The sequence below is a fragment of the Gracilinanus agilis genome, chromosome 4, assembly GCF_016433145.1.
Source record: "Gracilinanus agilis isolate LMUSP501 chromosome 4, AgileGrace, whole genome shotgun sequence".
NCBI classification, from domain to species: domain Eukaryota; kingdom Metazoa; phylum Chordata; class Mammalia; order Didelphimorphia; family Didelphidae; genus Gracilinanus; species Gracilinanus agilis.
In genome coordinates, this window is record NC_058133.1 from 171,119,718 (window position 1) to 171,144,285 (window position 24,568).

The 24,568-nt window shown below is 37.8% G+C and overlaps 1 protein-coding gene across 2 annotated transcripts; it reads left to right on the forward strand.

Annotated features, from left to right (window-relative positions):
• Positions 1 to 352: 352 nt before the first annotated feature.
• DDX52 (DExD-box helicase 52) lies at positions 353 to 24,568 on the forward strand. Of its 2 annotated transcripts, none has more exons than XM_044676664.1 (15): positions 353 to 478; positions 1,847 to 2,064; positions 2,462 to 2,585; positions 6,645 to 6,830; positions 9,283 to 9,426; positions 10,299 to 10,410; positions 10,803 to 10,875; positions 11,984 to 12,187; positions 12,920 to 13,010; positions 17,872 to 17,994; positions 18,149 to 18,299; positions 18,462 to 18,537; positions 21,141 to 21,212; positions 21,726 to 21,818; positions 23,505 to 24,568. In XM_044676664.1, exons 1-15 carry the CDS (start codon positions 392 to 394, stop codon positions 23,596 to 23,598), a joined length of 1,848 nt encoding a protein of 615 aa, XP_044532599.1. In that variant the 5' UTR covers positions 353 to 391; the 3' UTR covers positions 23,599 to 24,568. The 2 variants fall into 2 exon arrangements, with proteins under 2 accessions (XP_044532599.1, XP_044532598.1); XM_044676663.1 differs by having other exon boundaries at positions 1,847 to 2,060; positions 2,446 to 2,585.

Sequence of the window (24,568 nt, forward strand, 5' to 3'; positions counted from 1 at the left end):
AATTTTAGACATATTACTTTTGGACATGACCAACGGAGGGATTTATTTGCTTCACAACATATAGTTTGTACCGGAGATTTTGTTTTGCTTTTTCTTTTATCAAGGAGTAAAAAGAGGAGGGAGATGTGGGTTTTTGTTGTTGTTGTTGTTGTTGTTGTTAATTTTATGAATGGTCCCTTAAATTTCTTTTCTTTTTTCCTACGAGGATACAACTCCCAAGAGGCCGGCCCACTTTTGAGGGTCCTATGGCGAAATCGTTGCGTCATGAACGTGTTGCGTCACTTCCGACCTTTCTGTCTCTTCCCCTTCGTTTTTTCCTCAACTTCCTCCCTATGCTGAGAGGACTGTCAATGCTCATGCGCTCCTCTGCCGCTAGGCCTGCTGGGTAAACATGGATGCTCACGATCTGTTCCGTCGCCTCGGTGCTGGGGCCAAGTTCGACCTGAGGCGCTTTCCCGCAGACGCGGCCCGATTCCAGGTGAGGCGGAGGAGGGAGCGAGGAGGGACCAGATCCCCTCTGGACACGTGCGGCCACTTGGCACCGCCGGGCCTCGGAAGATTGCAGGGGGCACGTTAGCCTCGACTGCTTGTGGCCCCCGGAGCTGACCGCCGGGCGTAGGCATGCCTCTATATCTTTCATTTTATAATTAATTATGTAGTCTTCTGTGTCACTGCTCTGTATTGTTCCAAGCAACATCGCGAGTTTTGTGTCCCAGCTTTTAGGCAGTAGATGTAATGTCTTGAGAAGGACGGCCAATACATGTGTAGAGTTCAGAACTCCATGGTTTTAGAAAGAAAAAAAAAGTAGGGCTGACAGTAGAACGGACTCTGTGTCATAGACCAAAGAGTAAGTTCCTTGTCAGTGCTGTAGAGAAGATTCCTGTATTGAAAAGTGAGCTTCGCAAGCTTCCACAACATCCTTCGGGTTGTCCTTGAACCTGTTCCTTTTTGTTTAACTCTATATATGTCTGTGCCTTGACACCCCAGAAAACTACTTAATAGCATTTCCTTGTGCGCCTCTGTAGGCTTGGCAATAGTGCTTTACTGTAGTAAGCAATGACTGTTGAATGAAATTAGTTCCTGGAAGGGATTTACCATCTTGGTTATTTATTTATTTATTTATTGTTGGGTTTTTTAAACCCTTACCTTTCCTCTTGGAATCAATACTGTGTATTGGTTCCAAGGCAAAAGAGTGGTAAGGGCTAAGTGACTTGCCCAGGGTCACACGGCTGGGAAGTGTCTGAGGTCATATTTGAACCCAGGACCTCCTGTCTCTAGGCCTAGCTCTCAATTCACTGAGCTACCCAGCTGCCCCCTTACCATCTAATTTAGAAAAAATAGCATGCAGTAAGATAAGTGCAAGGTAATATGCTAGATGCTAAACAAGTATGGGAATGAGTTAATTAAAAAATATTAATATTAAGTACTTACTATGTGTCACACTCTGGACCAGGTGCTGAGAATGTAGGTACAAAAAAAGAGACCACCTCAGCCTTCAGGGAGTTTACATTTTTATAGGAGAAACATATATTGAGAGGGGCATTTTGGCTTAGAAAGTTATTGGATTGGTAACCAAAATCATAAGGGAATGAATTGACATAGCTCTTTTCAAGAATGAGTTATTCATGAAACCTGGAAAAGTGAGACGTTGAAAGTTTTTGAGCAGGGGCTATGAGTTAAACCTTTATTGTCCACCCAATCCGAAAACAAAAGAATGTTTGCTTCTTATATTTCAGTTTGATGTCTATACCCTTTCTGCCTATAGAAAGCATACAAATCCATGGTGTTGATTTTGGGTGGGAAACCGTCAACAAGTCCATTTCATTTCAAATCATTTGGTTCTCAGCTAGGAAAAAGAAAATTTGACTTTGATTCCTCAGAGGTATTAGAGGATCTGAACTTCTTTGGAAGCAAGAAATCAACCCTAACTGAAAATAGAACCTCACTGGATGATACCCTATCCAAGGGAGAGGAGAGACCACAGCAAAAAGCTGAACATGAGGAGGATAACAGGATTGAAAGGAAGAGGAAAGGAAACAAGAAGAAAAAACAATCTTCTGGTTAGTATTATTTTCTGTTGCATTCAAACCTAATCTGGTGTCTATAGATTCCCCAGGAAACTGCAGTTAGGAGTCAGGGAGTCCTCGAACTTGGTGGGGTGGGGAGTTCCATCTTTATTTTCTAACATCTATAAATTTACCTTTTTCTTAAGTAAAATAAAAACATTATTCTGAGAAGGGGCCCATAGGCTTCACCAAACTGGCCTAGGGGACCTAGGACACACAAAAAGGGAAGAGCTTCTGCCCCAAGAGGAACATCTACTATTTCCATAAACTAAAGAGGACATCGTTCCTTCAAAAGTTATGTATGTGCAAGTTTAATATCTGGGAAAGATGAATGCTATGCCCAAAACTTTTTTTTCCCCCATTTTCTTTTGAACATTAGAAACAATTTCCTTCAGTCCCAGCAAGGAAGAAGATACTATACTATGGACATCCTCATTGGAAGCCAAGATTAAAGATAAAAAAGGAAATGGAGAAAATAAAGTAACTGCAGAGAAATTGGAACGACTCCGAAAGGAAAAGGTTAGACTAATTTCTTAATCTAAAAAAAGTGCAATTTTTTTTTTTCCTTAGCTTCAATATTGTTTTTTTCCCATTTAACTTAGTTGGATCATTTTAGAGTCATGGATTTCTGTTGGGGTAAAGTTAAATTTAGATTGTTAAAGTTCAAGAGTCATAAGTATAGGATTTGAAAATACCTCAGATGTCATCTAGCCATAAGTACCTAGGAGCTAGACCTGGAAGAGACCTCAAAAACCATCTCATCCAGTGCTCTTATTTTTATAAATGAGGAAACTGAGACCTGTCGAGGTTAGATATTTTGGCCACGGCCACACTGGTGGTAGTCATCAGAGTTAAGATCTAACACTGTTCCAAGAAAATTTCATTTATAGATGAGGAAACTTAGACCAAGAGTGGGGAAGATACCCAAGGTCACGTTGGTAATAATGACAGAGTCATATTGAAATCCTTTTGACTACAAAATATAATACCCTATCATGTGGCCCCCTAGTAGCTTTTTGCTTTCAAATTGCTACTGGGTACCTCTTCTGATAAACATGGAGTCTTCCCTCCTCCCTCTTATCCATTCTTAGAAAAACCTATCTACACAGCATACATAGTGTCAGTTGCCAAATCTTGTTTCGACCTCCACAAGGTCTCTTGCATTTATTTGCTCCCTTTTCTCCAGCTACGTAGCCACCGTCTTATTTCACCTCTATCACCTCCTGCTGAGACTGTTACGATAACTTTCTAATTTATCTCCGTTCTCGTCTCTTCACACTCAAATTAGTCCTCCATATAGTTACCAAAGTACATTTTCCCAAATCTCAGATCTGACCATTATTACTCTCCTAGTTTCCAATGACTTCTTCCTATTGTCTCTAAGATCAAATATAAACTCCCATTTGGTATTTAAGTCCCATCACAACCTAGTTCCAGGCTACCTATCTACTTTCCTGAACCCTATGGTATAGCCACATTGGTCTTATTGGAGTTTCATCTCCCCTCTTGCCTTTGCATTGACTATCCCCAATATCTGGAATGCCTTTGCCACTTAGAATCCTTTGTGTCCTTTAAAATTTGGTTCAAGGGGGCAGCTGGGTAGCTCAGTGGATTGAGAGTCAGGCTAGAGACAGGAGGTCCTAGGTTCAAATCCGGCCTCAGACACTTCCCAGCTGTGTGGCCCTGGGCAAGTCACTTGACCCCCATTGCCCACCCTTACCACTCTTCCACCTAGGAGCCAATACACAGAAGTTATGGGTTTAAAAAAAATTTTTTTTGGTTCAAATCTTACCTTCTCTGTGGAGCCTTTCCTCATTCTTCCAGTTCCCTTCAAAAAAAATTACCTTGTATTTATTTCCTATAAATTTGTCTATACTTACATATGTGTAATTGAATATTAGCTCCTTACAGGCAAGGACTGTGTCACTTTTTTCTCCTTTATGCACAGTGCCTGGACATAGTGGACATTTAATGAATATTGGCTGAGTCTATGGCAAGTGACTTTGTGCTGTTTTTGTAGCTGCTACCCCACAACTAATATTTCTTCCACCCCGATGTCCCCTCATATAACCATAGCAATTGAGCATCAATGATAAAGGTGCTAAAACTAACCTCATTCACTGCCCCTGAGCAATTCTCCATAAAGTCACTATCGTTTATCCTTCATTCAGCAGCCTCATTCACCTCAACCTCTTTTCATCTGTGGTGCATAAGTTGAGAAAAAAATTCAGGAAGATTTGGATTTGAGTTCCATATCAGACACTAGCTATTTAACCCCTGGGTTAGTCATTTTACTTCTGAGTCACCTCACTAACACTTTCTTCATCTATAAAATGAGAGAAGGGTGTTGGACTCAATGACCTCTAAAGCCCCTTTCATTGTTTAAATCTATGCTTATATAAAATGAAGTTAATGAGAGGGTTAGATTCCTACCTGAATGAGTCAGTATATTTAAAGGGACTACTTTTGGCAGGATTAGATGGAAAGAATTAGGGAACAAGGAGGAAGGGATAAGAAGAGGAAGAGAAAGGGGGAAGAAAAAAGTTGCAAATAAAAAAAAAAAAAAGAAAGAAAATTGCCATTTTTTTTGTAACTGGCTTTGTTGTATAACTGCTTTGCTGCCTGTAGTTTCCAGCTTTGTCAGGACAGGGTTGAAATGAGAAGTAGGAAGGCTGGTTTGTTTCTAGGAGTGACCTACAGGTGTTCAAGGGATGGAATGACCCAAGAACTCATGCCTCATTGACCTAGGAATCAGAGTTTGCCTTACCCTGGGCTAGGGGGTAGAGTATAAACTGAAATGGAAGTATCAGACTCCTTAGTAGTTATTTTATTGACTTGAATTTTGACAAGGATGAAACAAGGTAGAGGACTTGTACAGTGGATTTGGCATTGTAGCAGTGTAATAGAGAAACAGAGATCACTTGATCCTATCATCCCCTCAAGTTGTATTCCTATATCTCTTCCCACCAAAACTCCTAGAAACAGCCCTTTACATTCATTTCCTCTACTTTTTCACCTCCCGCTCTTTTGGCAACCCCTTCTAATCTGGCTTCCATCCTCATTATTTTCCAGTTATCTCTTTACTGTTAAACCATTAGCCTCTTATCATTTTCCCATTTAGACCTCTGTAGGATTTGACACTGATGTCCACTCCCTCCTTCTGAATATTTGTTTTTGTGACACTGTTCTTTGCAAGTTCATTATTTAGGACCCTCCCCCACATGTAGATGAATTCAGAGCTATGCCGTAGGCCCTGTCCTCTTTTCTCTTCTGATATCTCATGAGTTCCCATGAAATCAACTCTAATCTCTGCTTTTACTTCTCCCAAATATACATATCCAATCTTCTCTTGAGCTGTAGTCCCACACATCCAGCCATCTGCTTTATATCTCCATTTCATTCTCATTGAATCTCAAATTCATCTCAAATTTAGACAAGTCCAAAAGTGAGTACATCTTTCTCTCTCTACCCATCTTTCCTAATTTCCCTATTTCTCTCAGGATATATTACCATTCTTCCTTCTTTCAAGTTCAAAATCTAGGCCTTATCCTCAGCTTTTCACTCTCCTCCTTCTCCCCATTGCCAGGTAGTTGACAACTATTCTCTCTCCACCTCTTCAGCATCTATTATATATCAGTGCTTCACACCACAACCACAGTGGTTCAGGCCCTCATCACCTATCACCTAAACTTTGATAGTAGCCTTCTATTTGGTCTTCTCTGTGTCTAGTATCTCCTCTTACAAATGTATCTTCCACCTACCTGCAATATAGATATTTCTGAATCCTAGGTCTGATGGCCCCACTCCTTTGCTTAGAAAACCCCAGTGGGTCCCCATTGTTTCTAGAACTAACACAAAATCTTTTTTTTTTTCCATTTAAATCCCTTCATACTCAGACTCTAGCCTTGACTGATTACACATTGCCTTCTCACACATTCTGTGCTCCATTTAAAGCAACTTACTTGCTGTTTTCCATACATTCTGGTATCTACCTCTGTCCCCCATGCCTGCAATGCTCCTTCTTGCCTCTGTCTCAGAACCTTAGCTCTTCTCAAATGCCTCAAGATGTTTCTCCACCAAATCATGGTGCATTGGTCCTTCAGTAACTTTTCTGCAAGCATGTTATATCCCTCTAGTAGAATGTAAGCTTTTTGAGGGCAAGAACTGTCAGTTTAGTATTTTTATTCCAACCCAGTGTCAATCACTGCACCTGCACATAGTGCTTACTGAAGGTTGATTGATTGATCTATCTAAACTTTTCCTCCAGGAATTTGTATTTTAAGATGGTAAAGTTTGAAGTAAAAAGTTAAGTATAAGGAAGACATGAACAAGTGTTGGCCTTTCTCTAGTGATCTTCAGCTTTTGAGAGGGTTTTGAGGCATGTCTCCTCCATACTTTCCTTGTAGGGCTAAACAAGTATGTTCTATAGTACCTCAGAACTCCTCACTTTTAACATGCTCTGAGCTTCAGTACTAGCAATTCCATCACAGGATGTATCACTTCAGGTATTTTTAGAGTGATTTACTCCTAAAAATATCTTTGGCTATTGTTCATTGACTCTTTGGCTTCATTTTCCAGATAAATCGTTTCCGAAATAAACACAGAATTCACATTCAAGGAACAGATCTTCCTGAACCCATTGCATCATTTCAGCAACTTGACCAGGAATATAAGATCCACTCTCAATTACTCAAGAACATCTTAAATGCGGGTTTCCAGAGCCCTACACCAATCCAAATGCAAGCAATTCCTGTCATGCTTCATGTGAGTCTACTTAACTGGACTTATTGATGACACAACTCAGGCAAAGTGAAACTAGCTCAAAATTGGGGGTCTTGACCTTTTTATTTCTTGTTCTTATAATCTTTAGTTGTAGGGGCAGATAGGTAGCTCAGTGGATGGAGTACCAGGCCTAGAGTTGGGAGGAACTGAGCTCAGATCTGGCCTCAGACACTTTTCCTAGATGTGTGACCTTGGCCAAGTTACTTGACCCCAATTGCCTAGCCCTTACCTCTCTTCTGCCTTGGAACCAATACTTGTATTAATTCTAAGAAAGAAGGTAAGAGTTTAAAAGAAGACTTCCTCCTCCCCCCAAAAAATCTTTAGTTGTACCAGCTAAATTTCTTTGCTTGTCATACTTTAGGTCTCATCATTATGTTCATTCAGAAGACATTCCAGAAACATAGCATCATGATAAGGTCCTTGTGCAGTTTCTGAATTATTAAACTTTAATTTTGAGAAACTGAAGTTTTCTGCAATGCAGTTTTGAATAACTAATCTCATTCTCATGGCTGCTGTGAATTAGCCACAGGACATGTTTTCCTTTCAAGTCCATAGTAACTATTTTTACTTTCATAGAAATCAAACAACTAAGTGACCCAATGAATGCTGGGCTTAGAATCACAAAGACATGAGTTTAGATCCTGCCTTGGAGACTTACTAGCTGTGACCCTGGGCAAGTTACTTTACCTCAAATACCTTTGTATTTATAAAATGGAGAGAATATCCTATATTCTATAAAATGGAGAGAATAACAGCACCTGCCTGCCAGGATTTTGTGAGGATCAAATGAATAAAATGGTTTGCAAACCTTAGAAGTGCTAAGTATTTGCTAGAGATTATAGTTAATAGATAATATAGATAATAATGTATAATTGTGTTATGTAGTTGTCTTAAGCTTTAACAAAGGTGTTTTTAAATGCCATTTAAAGATTGTTTCTTTTATATTTACAGTTCCAATTATTAAAGTATCAAAATTTATAAGGACTTTATGAAAATCATGTATAGCTGTCTATCTCTGAATTCAGCTTAATTCCCAGGCCCTTTTTATCTTTTCCTTTTGCCTCCTAACTTTTGCTAATCTCCCAACATTTTAAATCCACCAGATGGGGTGAGTGAAGAAAGGAAGTAACATCCACATTGGTCAGTTCAAAACTTTGCTATGGTAAAAGGTTTGGCATAGAAAATTTAAGTCACAGGATAAATTGAGATTTATGGATTATATTTATTTCAATTCTCTATACTCTCATTCTGACCCGTTAGCAAAGATCATTGAAAAGTTGGCTTTAGCAGTGATGCTTTGCTAAAAATTTTCTGCTCACTTGTTACTTAACTAATATAAATTATGCTTCATGCTAATATACATTTTGTGCTTTGAGGGAACAGAATTAAACTTAAAGCCAAAAAGTGAAAATGCAGATTTTTCTTAACAGTCCAGTGGTGCCAAGATGAAGCATGAGAGGTTGGAGAAGAAATATCAAGGTTCAGTATAAATCATTTCAAAATACTTGAATGATTGAAAGTGTTACCTGCAATTTTAGTTGTATTTCTATGGTGATTGTTGACAGCACTTGACCAGCTTCTGAAAGTTAGCTTCTATTCAGTTCAGCAGACATTTATTGACTACCTCCTATGTACAAAGGAGGCAGCTAGATGGTTCAGTGGATAATGTTCAACCTGGAGTGAGGAAGACCTGAATTCAAATTCAGCCTCAGACACTTACCAGCTATGTGACTTTGGGCAAGTCACTTACATTCTGTTTGCTTTAATCCCCTGGAAAAAGAAGTCGCAAACCACTCCAGTATCTTTGCCAAGAAAACACCATGGATAGTATTGACATGCTTTGGACCATGGGGTCACAAAAAGTTGGTCATGACTAAACAAGAACAATACACAAAGGAACTTTGATGGTTGATGAGGGGAATTCAGAAATGGATGGATAAGATGTGGCTCTGAACTCAAGGGACTTCAATTGAGCATATACACAGATAATTATAATAAAGAATGAATGTACAAGTGCAGAGAGAGGTACTAACAGCTAGAACTACTGAGGCAGCTAGGTGGTGCAATGAAAAGTGTTGTGGGGCTTGAATTAAGCCCACCCACGATACTTAGTTGGCTGTGAACTTGAGCAAATCATCTATCTCTGTTTACCTCAGTTTCCACAACTGTAAAATGGAGGTAATAATAGCACCTATCTCCCATATCTGTAAATATTTGTAAGTACTTAACATAGTACTTGGCACATAGTAGGCTCTATATAAATGCTAGCTGCTATTATCATTACTACTACTACTCTCACTTCCCATGAAGTTCTGAGAGGTCAAAAAGAAGAGATCTCGGCAAACCAGAGAAGATGACATCAAAATGGCATTTAAACTTAAATAATAAATCTTTTTCTGGCTTTCATAGTCCTAAGTGTGCTCTCTATTTTTAGGGTCGTGAACTTCTGGCTTCTGCTCCTACTGGATCAGGAAAGACCCTGGCTTTTAGCATTCCTATTTTGATGCAGCTGAAACAACCCACAAATAAAGGCTTCAGAGCACTGATCATCTCACCTACACGAGAACTTGCCAGCCAGGTAGGACTTTCTTCTCAGAGGAGTATGTCTTTGGACACTTCTTAGTGGTTCTATTTTGGGGAAACCGAAAACTTATGAAGGCAGAGTGTGTTTGATTCATCATCTCATCCAACTTCCTCATTCTACAGATAAGGAAACTAAAGCCCAGAAAGTGGGGGCCTCCTGTTCCATATGTGTAACTCACTGTTTTTACTCTCTGCGTAGTGCTTCCTAAAATATAAATGTTGTTTTTGCTAAGTATACTTTTGAAATGCTTTTAAGATTCTATAAGATGGATTACCCTAATGTTTAGATCTTTAAATTTCCACACAAAAGTAAAATTTGCTTCTTTTTGAGAAAGCAAGATTGTTTAGGGCAGTGATGGGCAACTACAGCCAGTAGGCCAGATGCAGCCCCCTGAAATGTTCTATCCAGCAACGCAACATTATTCCTAATCTGATGAATACAGTGAGTAGGATACAATACAATGAAACTTTGAAAGAGTTGCCTTAGAAACAGACTGACAGAGGAGCATTTCCTTTCCTTTGGCCTCCTCTTTAAAAAGTTTGCCCATCACTGGTTTAGGGTAAGCCATCTGTTTTTGATGTTTAAGTGAAGCATCTGCTCAAATTACTCCAGTCTAGAAATTACACAGCACCTTGCAGATTAATTTGGGGCTGTGTCTTTAATTCCATGAACCTAGCTTTCTATGTTGGAAGAAATGGCCTTTCTTATTGGACTTTGGAATTCCCAAATGCTAAAATTCCTAGCTGATCTGTAGATTTAATTTAATTGGGGGCTTAATCCAAGTGGTTACAACTGATAGGACTTTTTTTCGATGAAGCAAATAATTATCTACTTTAGTGCCTCAATACTGCTTTTATCTATTTCAGACTCATCGAGAGTTAGTAAGACTCTCTGAGGGCACAGGATTCAGAATACATATGATACACAAGGCGGCCGTGGCAGCCAAGAAGTTTGGGCCTAAATCATCTAAGAAATTTGGTATGATATTTATTTGGGGATGTGCAGTTGGCAAGGAATTTAAAGCAATTTAACCACTACTCCTAAGAGAGCAAAATAATAGATGTAAATGAGGTTCTAAATGTATGATTGAGTTGTTTCTGCAGAAGAAGCCTAGAAGTCAACACTAGGCTAGGAGTCAAAAAGCCTGGATTCTAGTCTTAGCCAGATCCATCCTTTCCGCTTGGGGTGTTCTTGCTATAGGATCAAGGGAATCAGATGATAATGCTGTAATCGAACCAGCCAGTCAGTTGGTCCACTAGGGAACAAGAGGTTGGTGGCCATTGCCTCGTTAATGTCATAGGTTTTTTTTTCCAAGCCCATCAGAGTTCAAGGAGGTTGAATTCTATTTGTCCTATTTGTTTTTCCTACAGATATTCTTGTGACTACTCCAAATCGATTAATTTATTTGTTGAAACAAGATCCTCCAGGAATAGATCTAAAAAAGTATGTATACAGAGTATGTTAATGAGAGGTCTTTCTGGGGTTTTGTGTGATCCCTTCAAAGAGTTATTTTCTACCCTCAGCTATTTCTCCTGTCATTTGAAATTTCCTATCTGTTCCCTTTCAGTCATTGATATTCTTTTATCAATTTTTAGAATTGTTATTATTATTATTATTATCAACAAAGATACATACATCATCAAAGCCCATTGCCAAGTACTTCACAACTTGCCAGTCATAGGAGAAGCTACTGATTATGAAAAAAAAAAACAATTTACTCAGCCTGGTCTTTCATTCTCTTCCTATCAGATGTCTCTAGATAGGAATGGCTCTGCTTTGTTCTTCATAGGATCATACATTTGGAGTTGGAACAGACGCTAAAGATCATTGAGTACAACCTGCTTCATTTTACAGAGGAAAAAACTAAGCTCCAGAGAGGGATGAAGCCTTGCCCCAGATCATGTAGGGAGGAAATAGCAGAATTGAGATTGAAACTCAGATATTCTTGTTCTTTCCCCCTGTGCTACACGTCCTCCCTAAATGGCAAAACAGTAAGTATTCTGCAGATTTGAGGACAGTGGCATAGCAGAAAGACTGCTGAGTTTGGAGGCAGAGGATGTGATTTTGAATCCTAGCTCTGTCACTAACTACATAGAAGTCCTTAGGCAAAGTCATTACTTAATCTCAGTTTCTTCCTCTGTAAAATAGGGGTCTTAGACTAGTGACCTCTAAGACCTCTTTCATCTATAAATCTGTGACTATGATTTTTCTGTTGGGGGCTCTTTGGCCCCAGATGTGTTTGTCCTCATTTTAGATGAGTTTTGATTAGTCCCCTTAGTTCTTTGTTTTGTGTTTGTAAACATCACAGTTCCATTTTTTTCTCTCCTCCTGTTTGCTCTCTCCTTTTCCCTGTTGGGCCCAAGTTATAGTTAACATGTTATCTCGTGTCTTTAATAATGGAACAAGGACTTGCACCTGCTACTGAAAGAATAAAGTAGAGCCAAGGAAAAGGCAGAGCGAATTGTCACTGTTAGGCTTCCCTAGCTTGTGGGTCTAGGAACTCTTCATCTCTTAACTTACTAACCTAGAGGTCTGTTTTATCATTTCATAGTGTGGAATGGTTAGTGGTAGATGAATCTGACAAATTGTTTGAAGATGGAAAGACTGGTTTCAGGGACCAGCTGGCTTTCATTTTCCTGGCATGCACATCCCACAAGGTCAGAAGAGCTATGTTCAGTGCAACTTTTGCACATGATGTGGAACAGTGGTGCAAACTCAACCTGGACAGTGTTATTTCTGTTTCCATTGGAGCAAGGTAAATCTCCTATTGCCATGTTTTCTGTTTTTAATAGATAAGAGTCATTTTTCTAGCATATTGGAGATAAGATAAGGATAAGAGTTCTACAGGTAGAAACACATACATACATATACATATACATATATTATACACATGCGTTTATTACTTTTTACGTGTAGATGGGATTTGAGGGGGCAGGTAGATGACTCAGTGGTTAGAGAGCCAGGCCTGGAGACTATAGGTCCTAGGTTCAAATAAATACTTCCTAGCTGTTTGACCCTGGGCAAATTGCTTTAACTTCAATTGCCCGGCCCTTACCACTCTTCTGCCTTGAAATAAATACTTAGTGTCTATTCAAAGACAGAAATTATGGGGTTAATTTTTGTTTTCGTTTTTGTTTTTTATGTAGTTGGGATTTTGATAATGTACATTATTCATTTCCATGTTTTTTCTCATTCTGTAGTCCATCACAGCAGTTGGGAAAAATGTCCTTTATTGCCAGTTGAGTTTCTTGATGGCTAAACTAAGACTAGAAGGGCCATAGTATGGGAAATTCATGTATCAATGATCTGCTTGCCTTGTTTTCCTCTTTTAAGTTTCATTTGGATTGATTTTATACTATTTCACTAGTGATATCTTACATGAATGTATAGTCTTTAGAAGCCACTTTGTATCAAATAGTAGTTTAGTAAAATTCTGAGCTCTTTCAGACCAGAATATCTTCCCTGAGAGTCAAATTTATCTTTTTAGGAATTCTGCGGCAGAGACTGTGGAACAAGAACTCCTCTTTGTTGGATCTGAAACAGGCAAACTTCTAGCCATGAGAGACCTTATTAAGAAGGTATTTCTGGAGCCTCTCACTAAACCTGAATCAGAGTCACCAAGTCTTGGATGTTAAAGGGAGAAGCATGAGCTTCTTTTTTGTCATTTCCTATTCTCTAATCCGGGGTTGTGTGGGCAGAAGCCTTTTGGGCCTAACTTGACCTCCACAAAGAGATTGATAGTTCAGAAGGCGATAGTTACAAAAATAATAACTTTGTATGTTTATATAACTGCATTTTTACACTTCTTTGGCATGCATTATCTCATTTGGTCCTCCTAACTACTCTGTGAGGTAATATATACCAGTGTTGTCACTTTACTCAAGAGGAAAGTGAAGCTCAGAATAGTTAAGAACATTCTCAGAGTCCCAGAGCTAATAAGTATCAGAGCAGAACTGGGAGTCCAAGCTCCTGGCTCACTCTTACTTATATGTTGCAACATTCTGCTTCATAATCACAGTTTTCCTTCACCTTTTTTTATAGAGGGTCCTTGTAAAAAGCTGCCCCCATGGGGGAAGCTAGGTAGCTCAGGGGATTGATAGCCAGGCCTAGAGGTGGAGGTCCTAGGTTCAAATCTGGCCTCAGACCCTTATGACTGTGTTACCTTGGACAAGTCACTTAACTCCCATTGCTTAGCACTTACTGACTACTCTTCTGCCTTGGAACCAATACACAGTATTGATTCCTAGAGGGAAAGTAAGGGTTTAAAAAAAAGTGTATACCACTGAGCAGATCTTTCCATTTCCATTCATTCAACAAGTTATAATTATTATATTATATATTACACTTAAGGGAATGCAAAAAAAAAAGGTACAATAATCCCCACCTTCCGAGATCTTGTCATTTAACTGAGACAAGATATACACAAACAGTTAAAGTAACAATGCAGGACCATGTCTATAGACAGAAGTGCTAGGGAGTTCAGAGAAGGCTGAGGAAAGAAATCACTGATGTTATCTGGTGGACTGAAGAAAAGAGGAGGGAAAGAGAATAAAAGTTTATTAAGTACTTGCTTACTATGTGTGGTAATGTAAGTGGTGTCCTCAGAAGATAATGTGGAGAGTCACCTGGTTAGAGTAGAGAGTTTGTATCCCCAGTGCTTAGCACAGTGAATGGCAAATAATAAATACTTAGCAAATGCTTATTTCATTCATTCACTCACTAGTGAGAAAGATGGCTGAAAGTAGGAAGGATGAGGCTCAGGTTATGGAGTATTTGAGGTGCCAAGGCTGAAATACGTAATCTGAAAAAAAAACTGAATTTTATATAAACAGAAGACTATTAAAGATTTTTGAGCAGGAGAATGATATGATGAAAGTCGATTTTACAAAAAATAATTTTGGCAGTGGTGAGTAGGTTAGGTTAGAAAGGAGAGAGACAATTTAGAAGCTTTTATATTTCAGATATGCAGATTAGGGTTATGACACTAGGAATGAAATGAGTTGTTTGTGATATGCATTCTCAGGAAGAATTTATACGATAGGGTAAGTAAAGCTGATGGGCTAAGTAAAATTGAGTGAACCATGAGGTATTTGAAACACTTATTAACCGAGTGACCCTGGGCAAGCGTGCCTCAATTTCTTCATCTGTAAAAAGAGAATGATGATAATAGCACCTACCTCCCAGAACTGTTACGAGAATCAGTAGAGAATAATTGTAAAGCACTTAGCACAGTATCTGGCACAAAGTAAACACAATATAAATGTTATCTGTTGTTATTTAAGAAAGAATGTCTTGGTAACTTAATGGATAGAAGGAGGTGAATGATAGGGAAGAGTCAAAGGAGACTAAAAGTTTTCAAATATAGGTGACTAAAAATGGTTAGTACCAGTGAAAGAAATTGGGAGGATAGATTTTGACAAGGAGAAGGCAGTGAGTTCAATTTTTAGCATCAAGTTTGTGACATTACTTAATGTGACAAATAGAGAGGTCTTGTCATCAGTTGAAGGTATGTGATTAGAGCTTGAGTGAGAATGAGAAGATGGGCCTAGAGATACAGTTTTGAATATCAGTAACATAGAAGTTAACAAGGGAAAGGCATGTAAAAAGAGAGGAGCATAAGACTAGAATTAGACCTTGCCCAGTACCTCTGAGTAGGGCATGGAGGAAGGAAGAAGCAGCTGCAACTAAAAAGACAGGAAAAGAGTGCTCAGAAAGGCAGGAAGAAAGCCTAGGAAATACATTTTTATAGAAGCCAAGGAAAATATTATTTGAAGGAGTGGTTGATCAACAGCGTCAAATGCCACAGAAAGCTTAAGGAGGATAAATACTAAAGGGGAGTATAGTTTAAGTGCAGTGTTTACTAAATTTGAGGCACAGAAATCATTTTTATAAGTATACTAGAAGCACTATTGGATAAATAGAGTACTTGCTGGGAGTTAGAATGCATGGTTTCAAATCTCACCTTGTACAAAAATATTTATAGCTTCGCTCTTTGTAGTGGCAGAAAATGAGGGGATGCCCTTTGATTGGGGAATGGCTGAACAAATTATGGTATCTGTTGGTGATGGAATACTATTGTGTTCAAAGGAATAATGAACTGGAGGAATTCCATGTGAACTGGAACGACCTCCAGGAATTGATGCAGAGTGAAAGGAAAAGAACCAGGAGAACCATATGCACAGAGATGGAAATACTGTGGCACAATCAAATCTCACCTTAAACACACTTAGACATGAGGTCATCTAACTTAACAATCGCTCTGTTTCCACTTCTCTGTCATGTAGATGATATTTGCACTCTCTCCCTCTGGGTTGTTGTGAGAAAAGTATTTTGCAAACCATTACAACCCTTGGATATTTCAGTGATTTAATCTTATCAGTATGAATATTCTTTCCCTCTGTACATATTATAGCCTATTTACATTACAGCTTTTCATTCTATACCATTTTTGTTTGTTTTCTTCCATTGCTCTTCATAGTGGATCCAGCCTAATGCTGGAAGCTGTCTTCTTGACCTTTGCATTTAGGAAATGCCAGTAGAGCACTCAAGCTGTCTGTCCTTTCAACTTTGTCCATATTAAGTAATCATATTTCCTTTACATATTATATTTAAGTACTTTTCCTGGATTTCTTCACTTAAACCTTTATATGTTTTTCATTTATACCATTTTAACTTGAACATAAGCATTCATTGGAAATGTGTTTGCTTCCAACATGTGTTGTCCCACTGACCACGGGATTACTCACAATTGTGTAATTTCCGAAATTAAATTCTGCCTACCCACCACCCCATTTCCTGTTCAATTTTGGGCCCAAGTACCTGGCTATGTGTAGCATCTGTACCAAATATATGAAGTGAGAGGCAGTAAGGTGTAGTGAAGAGAAGACCTGGTTTCAAATCTGCCTCTACTAGATTTATGACACTAGGCAAGTGACTCCACTTTCCTAAGCCTCAGATTCTGCATCTGAAAAAGGGTATACGAATACCCGTCACCTTTATTACATTAGAGTTGTTGATGGTGAGGCTTAAGTGAGATGATTTATGTGGAATATTCAGCAAATGTTGAAAAAAGATATTAACATAATAATAATTGTATACTACTTATGATTTCTAATTTATTAACTCAGACTGTCCAAATGCAAATGATAGTCTGGAGTCCTGTGGTATTCTGGGGCTTAATGTATTTATCATGATACCATCTATGGAAAAGAGTCCAGGGAGAAACTCTTCTGTTGGAGCCTCTTATAATTCATCCTCTGTGAGAGTAGAGTGGTGAATACTTTTAGTGTTCATTTCTGGTGAATACTTTTAGTGTTCATTTCTATGTTACCTCTGGTTGCATTTATCAAAGAAACTTGTATGATCCCAACATTTCAGTGTATGACTATTAACAGAGCCTTTTCACAGTTTTACTTCTGCCAAGTCAAATGCTTATTAAATTATAATGATCAGTATGATGCTATATATTCTCTGAATCTTTAGTCAGTTGCATCACTATAATGATGTGGTCTGCTATAGAAAATCATTTGGTAATTTTCCTGTTTCCTTGTTATATTTTCAACAAAGATATTGATATACACATAAGCCATTCTCATAAAGATTTATAAAAATGGGAAAATAGAACATAAATTAGGAGTTTTTGATCACCCTTTGGAAGGGAGGTATTGGATGTCATCTGATTTTCCCCTCGTTTCCCTGAAAAATGATTTCAAGATTTTGCCTCCAACACAGATTTTTCTCTGTTTGCTTGGTCTAACCTAGTCATCTTCTCAGCTTTATCTTCTTTAATCTCATTCTGTCTTAAAACACATTCTGAACTGATGTTAGTGTCCAAATGTAGTGGTCTTATTGCTGATAATACAATTTGATCTTCAAAAAACTGACAGATTGGTTCCATTGTATCTATTTGTTGTCCTCCTGCCAGTTTTGTCTTTAAACACTATTATTAGGATATGCCTCAATTCAGTCCCACAGTGCTTTCTGCTATTTAATGCTATAATTTTGCTTTTGAGCTGCTATATTCCTCCACGGTGTTTTATAAATAAATTTGTTTTGTAGATCAGTATTGCTTTTAGCTACCATCCCTCTTTAGCTGGTATGATAAAATAGCTGTTGTCTAAGATGATTCTTGGGCTCCTGGGGCCTCCTCCTTATGGTCGTATAGTTATGGTACCATGTAAAAGAATGGTTTGGATTTTTGTAAGCAGAGAATGGGCAACCAGAAATGGTGACGGCATAGTAAACATAGGCCATTTGTTGGAAAAGTGTGGCAGTGAAAGGAGATTTGCCAAATTAGATTAAGATAGTGTGTAATAATAGTAGTTTCACATTGTGAAATGACAAATTGTACCTTTGATTATGGAGTATGTTTTTATAAAGAAATGTAAAAACTTACTAGAATTATTGCTGCACATGCCAATTTCTCTTTTTCTCTTTCAGGGTTTCCACCCACCTGTTCTTGTTTTTGTTCAGTCCATTGAAAGAGCTAAAGAACTTTTCCATGAACTCATTTATGAAGGTATTAATGTGGATGTAATTCATGCAGAGAGAACCCAGCAGCAGGTGAGAGCAGTAGATTGTATAGAAACTCTAAAATTTATCCATGCTGAATTTCTTAATAGATGACTTGTATATCGGATTAATATAGTACATTTTTTAAAAATGGAATTTGGAAGTTAGCTGACATCTAATATTTAATCTGTTTCCTGTTAAACAGAGAGATAACACAGTCCATAGTTTCAGAGCAGGAAAAATCTGGGTCCTCATCTGCACAGCCTTGCTAGCGAGAGGAATTGATTTTAAAGGCGTGAACTTAGTAATCAACTATGACTTTCCAACCAGTGCAGTGGAATATATCCATAGGATAGGTGAGTGATGCTTGCTGATTTTAACAAAAAGTGATCTTTTCTCTGATGATGCATCCAACACACTGTGCTCACCTCTTTATGACTTAGGAATCCATGAATTATAACACTTTTGTACCTAAGCTGATGCAAAGCCTGTTCATAATCTTTTAATTGTGACTTTAGGTCGAACTGGAAGAGCAGGACATAAAGGAAAAGCTGTCACATTCTTCACTGAAGATGACAAACCATTATTGCGAAGGTGAATTGAAATATGGTTTAATAAATTTGGTTGGAAAATATGTCTAATGGGAATAATTTTAGGTTTTCACTGTCAAATTTTTATTCAGTGTCTTATTTTGTTACCAAAGCCATTTCTAGGTCCCAGATTCTGCACACCTACTATAATCTACTACTGATGATTTAACTCAAAGAAGAGAAAATTCAGCAGAATGTCTCCAGTAGGAGATGTTCACATCAGGGCAGACAGTTCAGTGCTTCTAATTCTGTCCTTCATAACTCTCTAGGAGCCCTGAGATCAGTCTATTATAATTCCAAAGTATATATAATCATTAGAATTACATTTGGCATCCCTTTTAGCTCTTGATTCTAGTTTGCTGCAGATCTCATTACAATAGAATCCATTTTAGATAGCAGATATGTTTAATCAGAAGACCTCTTTTTCATTTAGAAAAGAACTTTTTGTCATAGAATCCTGGAATTTGAGAACTAAACATGACTTTAGAATTCACCCAGTCCAACTCCTTTACTATTAATTCTGTTAGTTAAAAACAGAGCTGGAACTAAAATCTTTTTCTCTTAATTTTCAGTCTTGTGGATTTGATGGCACAGCAGGACTAGTATTGGATATCCATAAAAGGGTGGGGGGAGCAAGATCATCTTTTTCTTAGAGGAAAAAGGGGGTCTAGATAAAAAGAAAAAGGTAAAAGAAGGTAGGACAACTTTTGCACAAGGCTTGAAGATAATATTAGCTCACATTTATGTGGCACCTTTTCCTCACAAAAGCTCTGTAGAATTGCTAATGCAGGTATCCCCAAATTTTAATCTTAATTCCCAAAGCTGTCCTTAAAGAAAACACTAGTTCATTGATTCTAACTAGACAAGCATATTCCAGTAGTCCATTGTTTGTTAAAAGCCCAGGATCCATGAAAAGGAATATATTCTTAATTTTGCTTTAATTCCACTGTGGTCCTTTAGCCAATCTCCTGGTAAAACCATATTCATACTAATTTTAGGGTCATCTATTTAAATCAGAAACCCATTCATAAGAGATACCTGATGGTACCATAAGTAGCTTAGATTTCAAGAAAAGTTAACTTCAGTTTTCCAGTAGGAATTCATGGAGAAAATTCTTTGCTCTTCCTTATGGTCAGAATTAGCTTAGCAACAGTCTAATCTTGCAAGAGTTTTCACAGCCTTATTTGTTCTAGAATTTTTGCTAAGATCAATCTATGTCTAATCACACAACTGGGACAGTAATATATTAAATAGGACATTGAACCCAGGTCATTTTAATAACTTTGCAAGCTTATTTATAGCAATGAGTGCTTTTTCACACAGTCACTAAATTCTGAGTTCTGTTAAAAACAGTGCAATCTTGTGTAATGTATGGCTAAGAATAAGCTATGCTTTATTTCATCTGTTAAAATATTAGGCATGTTGGCCTATTTTGTGCTCAGGACAGGCTTTTTATTTTTAGGATTAACAGGAGAAATGAAATTGACAATAAGCCTGATAGGGACTTACATCTTCATCTCTAATTATAATAAACCACATGAAATTGTTTGTTGCACTTACTTTGGTGAAATCTTTGTATATAGGAAACACTTTCAGAATCCAGACTCTTAGACTCTATTTTGTTCCCTCAGTATTGTTAAAAGGTAGCCAGGCATAAGGGATAGAAAGATGAACTAGAATCCAGGAAGACCTAGGATCAAATTCTACCTTTTACTAATGTGCTAACTTTGTTACTTTGGATGAGCCACCTAATCTCTGTGTCCTAGGCATCTGTAATACTATAAATTGGTAGAGGGTGTTTCTTTACCTTTAGAATTCCCTATGCCAAGGAAATCACAAGTCCAGACCCTATTCTTGTAATTTAAATTTTACAAAACTGTTTATTCTGAAAGTTTTGTTTTGGCATTCCATCTCACCATCCTCTGTGGTTAGAGTACATTCTCTCCTGTCTTTATTATCTCTATGCCTATTATGAACACACTTCTCCCACCCCTTCAGCCCACCTTAAATATAAGACCTTTGAAATTAGGAAGTATTTTGTTCTTGTTTTTGTAACACCAGTGTCTAACTTGGCACCTTGATAGATATATTCATTGAGTTTAATTCAAATTTCTTTTCAGCCTTTGGGTTGCCACTAAACTACTTTTATGCTGACAGAACTTATCTAGTCTGTGAAGGATAAAACTAGAATGCCTCCCACCTTGGAGAGATGGTAGACTTTAGGTGTAGAATGAAGCATATTTCAGACATAGTCAATGTCTGAAAAAACTATAATCAAAACAATAAAATTTTGTGTAACTGTTCTTATGTGTTACAAAAGAAGATTTTATGGGGTTGGAAGAGTCCTAATGGGGAAGAAACAGTGAAACAGAATTATCAAAACTTTTTTAAAATCATAAAGGTTGGGGAGAATTGGACAGTGGGATCTAATGGAATTTTATATTTTAAGTTTTGTAGTAGTTTCAGGGAAAATCTAACTTTAGTATGAATTTAATTTCCTAACCTTGACTATGTTTTATTAGAGTTTATTAGGTTGTTCAGTGGGTTTGATGATATCAACAATGATTTGACAAGATACCAATTTATGACCTTGGACTTATGTTTCAGTGTTGCCAATGTGATACAGCAGGCAGGATGTCCTGTGCCAGAGTACATCAGAAGCTTCCACAAGCTTCCAAGGTAACACCAAGTCTTTTGATAATTTTCTAAAATCTTTTTTCAGAAAATGATCATCTTTATTGAATCTTTAAATGAAAGCGTGTCACCTTTGTAAATATCACAGCTCACTTTCAACCTGCCAATTTCCTTCCTTGCAGATTTAGATTTGGGATCATTTTTTCTTACTGTCTTAATGCAACTAACATAGGCTTAATTGTTTTGTAGAATTTTTAGCTCATTAAGCTTGAGGAAAGGAGCAGTTGCCCCAAGGGACAGGATCCAGATGTATTACTTATTTTATTAAGATGGACAAAATACTATTTTCAGCAAGTTAGAACATTTTAAAATAAATTGAACTCTGCAGTATCTCATGGGCACAACCTAGCTCTTCATGCTAGGTGGTGATCTCTGCAATTAAAACACAGTTTCAGTTTAAATCAATGGGTGAAAATACTGCTTTGGGGTAGAGCCAAAGGCAGATTTTTAATTCCATTGAATTTAATTTCACTCTTGCCTCTCCTTTGTATTTCTCAGCAAACAAAAGAAGAAAATGATTAAGAAACCATTGGAAAGGGAGAGCATTAGTACAACTCCACAGTATTTCTTAGAAAATGCCGAGAGAGAACAGTAAGTATATGATTAGAAATGGCTACTGTATCAATCCATCATGTAAGTTATTGATAGTCTTATTTTGAACTCACAAAAGTTTAATATACTCCAACTACTGGTGACTCCACAGTTTCAATAGGTCAGGAGCTGTGCTTTGGAGTCTTTTTCTACCTTTTGAAAATGGGATTTGACAGTACTGCCAATCAAAATACCCACCACCTACTGTTCACTGCATAGCCAGTGGAAGCACTTTTCCAGAAGTCACAGATTCCCACAGATTCCTGCTTTTGAAATTGAGACATGGTTTCCATGTTGGGCAGTACCAACTACATTTCCCTACTCCCTTGCAGCATCTGTTTAACAGAAACAGCAGATATTACTGTTCTGTTTTATTAAAAAACAAGTATTTATTTAGCCCTACTGTGGACCCAGTACTTTGTTGAACACCACAGTTGATACAAAAATGTATTCGGCATGATGGCTTTCCAAAAGTAACCCTAATTTTATGTGTTAGAATTGATACTAAATGTCAGTCCCAAGACAGACTAGTGGTAAGGGCTAGGCATTTGGGGTTTAGGTGACCAAGATCACCCAACCAGGAAATGTATAAGGCCAGTATGAACCCCTCCCATCAAGTATTTAACAATAGAAATTCAAAGAAAGAAATCAATGGGGGTTGGAATAGGCACCATCTTAAGAATGGATAGGGTTTAGATGGGCAGAAGAGAATAGGGAAAGTATGAGTGGGGAGAATATCATGAACTGGAAAACTTGCATATTTTGACAAGACTGAATTAAAGGCCATTGTGTAGGAGTTTTTCTTTACCAGTAGCCTGCAAGTCCAGATGAACATGGCATACAGAGAACAATGAGATGTGCCAGCCTCAGAATTTACATTTGGAAGTAGTGGGAAAATAAGATCAGTTAGATAAGATGGGAAAAATTATGGAGGTTTTGAAAAGAATTCAGAAGGGTCTGGATTGCATTTGGAAATCTTTGTACATGACCGGGCAATTCAGTAAATTTTAAGTGCTTTTCAAATGTATTGGGGAAATTCAAATGTGATGACTATAGAGAAAGTTCAACAAAAGAATGAAAGAAGAGGGAGGGATTAGAGAAGAATTCTTGGAGAAGGTAGGAAATGAGCTGAGTTAGAAAGAACAGGTAGAAGGAACACGAAGGGACTCCTAATTAAACAAGAGGTTGTTCTGTGAAGTTGTTCTACAGGTAGACAGAACCAGGCAATGTGAAATAATAGTAGCAGTAATAATAACATTTATTTAGCACTTACTTTGTGATATACACTGTATCAAGAATTTTTTACAGATATTATTCTCATTTAATCCTTACAACTCTGGGGGATAAATGCTATTATAATCCCCACTTTACAGTTGAGGAAATGAGGCAAACACAAGTTAAGTCATTTGCCCTACTAGAAAGTGCTTAAGGTTGCATTTGAATTTAGGTCTTCTTCACTCCAGTCCCAGTGATCTCTCCCTTGCACCACTAGCTGCCCCTGCAATGAGTATCTCTGAGTGGGCAGGTGAGTGAAATCAGCCTGGAGGCTCAGTGATTTGTACTGTATCCTGTAAGCAACTGAAAGCTTTGAAGCAAGGGAAGAACATGGTCAAACCCTGTGCTTATTAGGAAGATGTGTTTTGCAGCAGCTTTGCAAAGAATGACTCCTTGATTTTCTTTCCACAGAAAAATTACTCATCAGAATTCTGAAAAGATGGCAGCATCTGCTAAAACCAAAAATAATAATCGGATGCCTTCGAAGATTACTCCAGAAATATAATTCCATTGCTTTAAGTACCCCGATGTGAAGTGCTGTTTCCATGAAGCACAAGTCACCTATCTCTTAGATTGAAATAAAACTCCTGGAAGGTGTCAGTACAGAAAGTGATACTTTATCCTGTGCTATCACCATTTCTTAATCAAGTTTCACCTTAGAGGTGGCTTTATGGATAATACTAATAAGGAAAACTATTCTTGGAAATGTTTGAGGGTTGAGTCCACAGGAATACTTCTTATAGAAGGCCCTAATGTACAGATGGGCCAAGAAACACACAGAGACAGGTGGTCATTTCTGAAAATTTCCCCTGCAGGTGGAGGGAGTGATGCCTGCTGGATCATAATACAATTATCCTGCTGGATAATACAAATAAGAGCTTCAGATGTCCCCTGAGAATTTGAGAATATCTTTAAGATGCATATGGAATAGTGCATCATGAAAGCCATACTCTTAAGTAACCAAGCATGACATGTTCATTTATTTAACATTCTTTAAATAGCTTGGGTGGGGAGGCCTTTGTGATGTGGGCACAGAAAGGGACTCCCATTCTGTAGTTCCTATTTAATTTACTTAATCCCCTGGAAATAAGCACCAGCTCTTCTGTTACTATCTTCATACTATCAGGGTAGCACCAAGCTCCTCCTCCATCCATCTTGCTGTAACTAGATCACTGCCAATGTTGCCTCATTTTCCACCACTTAATTGTGCTATTGAATCCTATATCTTTCCATACCCATGGGTTTTCGTTGAAAACCAATCCATAATTTATCCTGATAGGAATAAATGTTCCTATTACTTGATATTCTTTTGGCACCACTCTCTTTATGTCTGCCTCCCTAAGGGTTTTTTGCCCTAATTTCATCTAGTAAGCAAATCCTTGCCAAAATACTACACAGATATGGAAATTATTTGGTATTTTTGTAAATGCTGGTTTTGTACTATGGAATAAAAGCCTCTTGATCTCAAGAAATGA

What these genes read in the sequence shown, in the direction of transcription:
- DDX52 (XM_044676663.1), top strand. Translation starts at nt 392, where the DNA reads ATGGATGCTCACGATCTGTTCCGTCGCCTCGGTGCTGGGGCCAAGTTC. An exon ending in CAGACGCGGCCCGATTCCAG is followed by an intron (nt 479 to 1,846) that starts GTGAGGCGGAGG and finishes TTTGGTTCTCAG; the next exon opens with CTAGGAAAAAGAAAATTTGA. An exon ending in GGAATATATCCATAGGATAG is followed by an intron (nt 18,300 to 18,461) that starts GTGAGTGATGCT and finishes TTGTGACTTTAG; the next exon opens with GTCGAACTGGAAGAGCAGGA.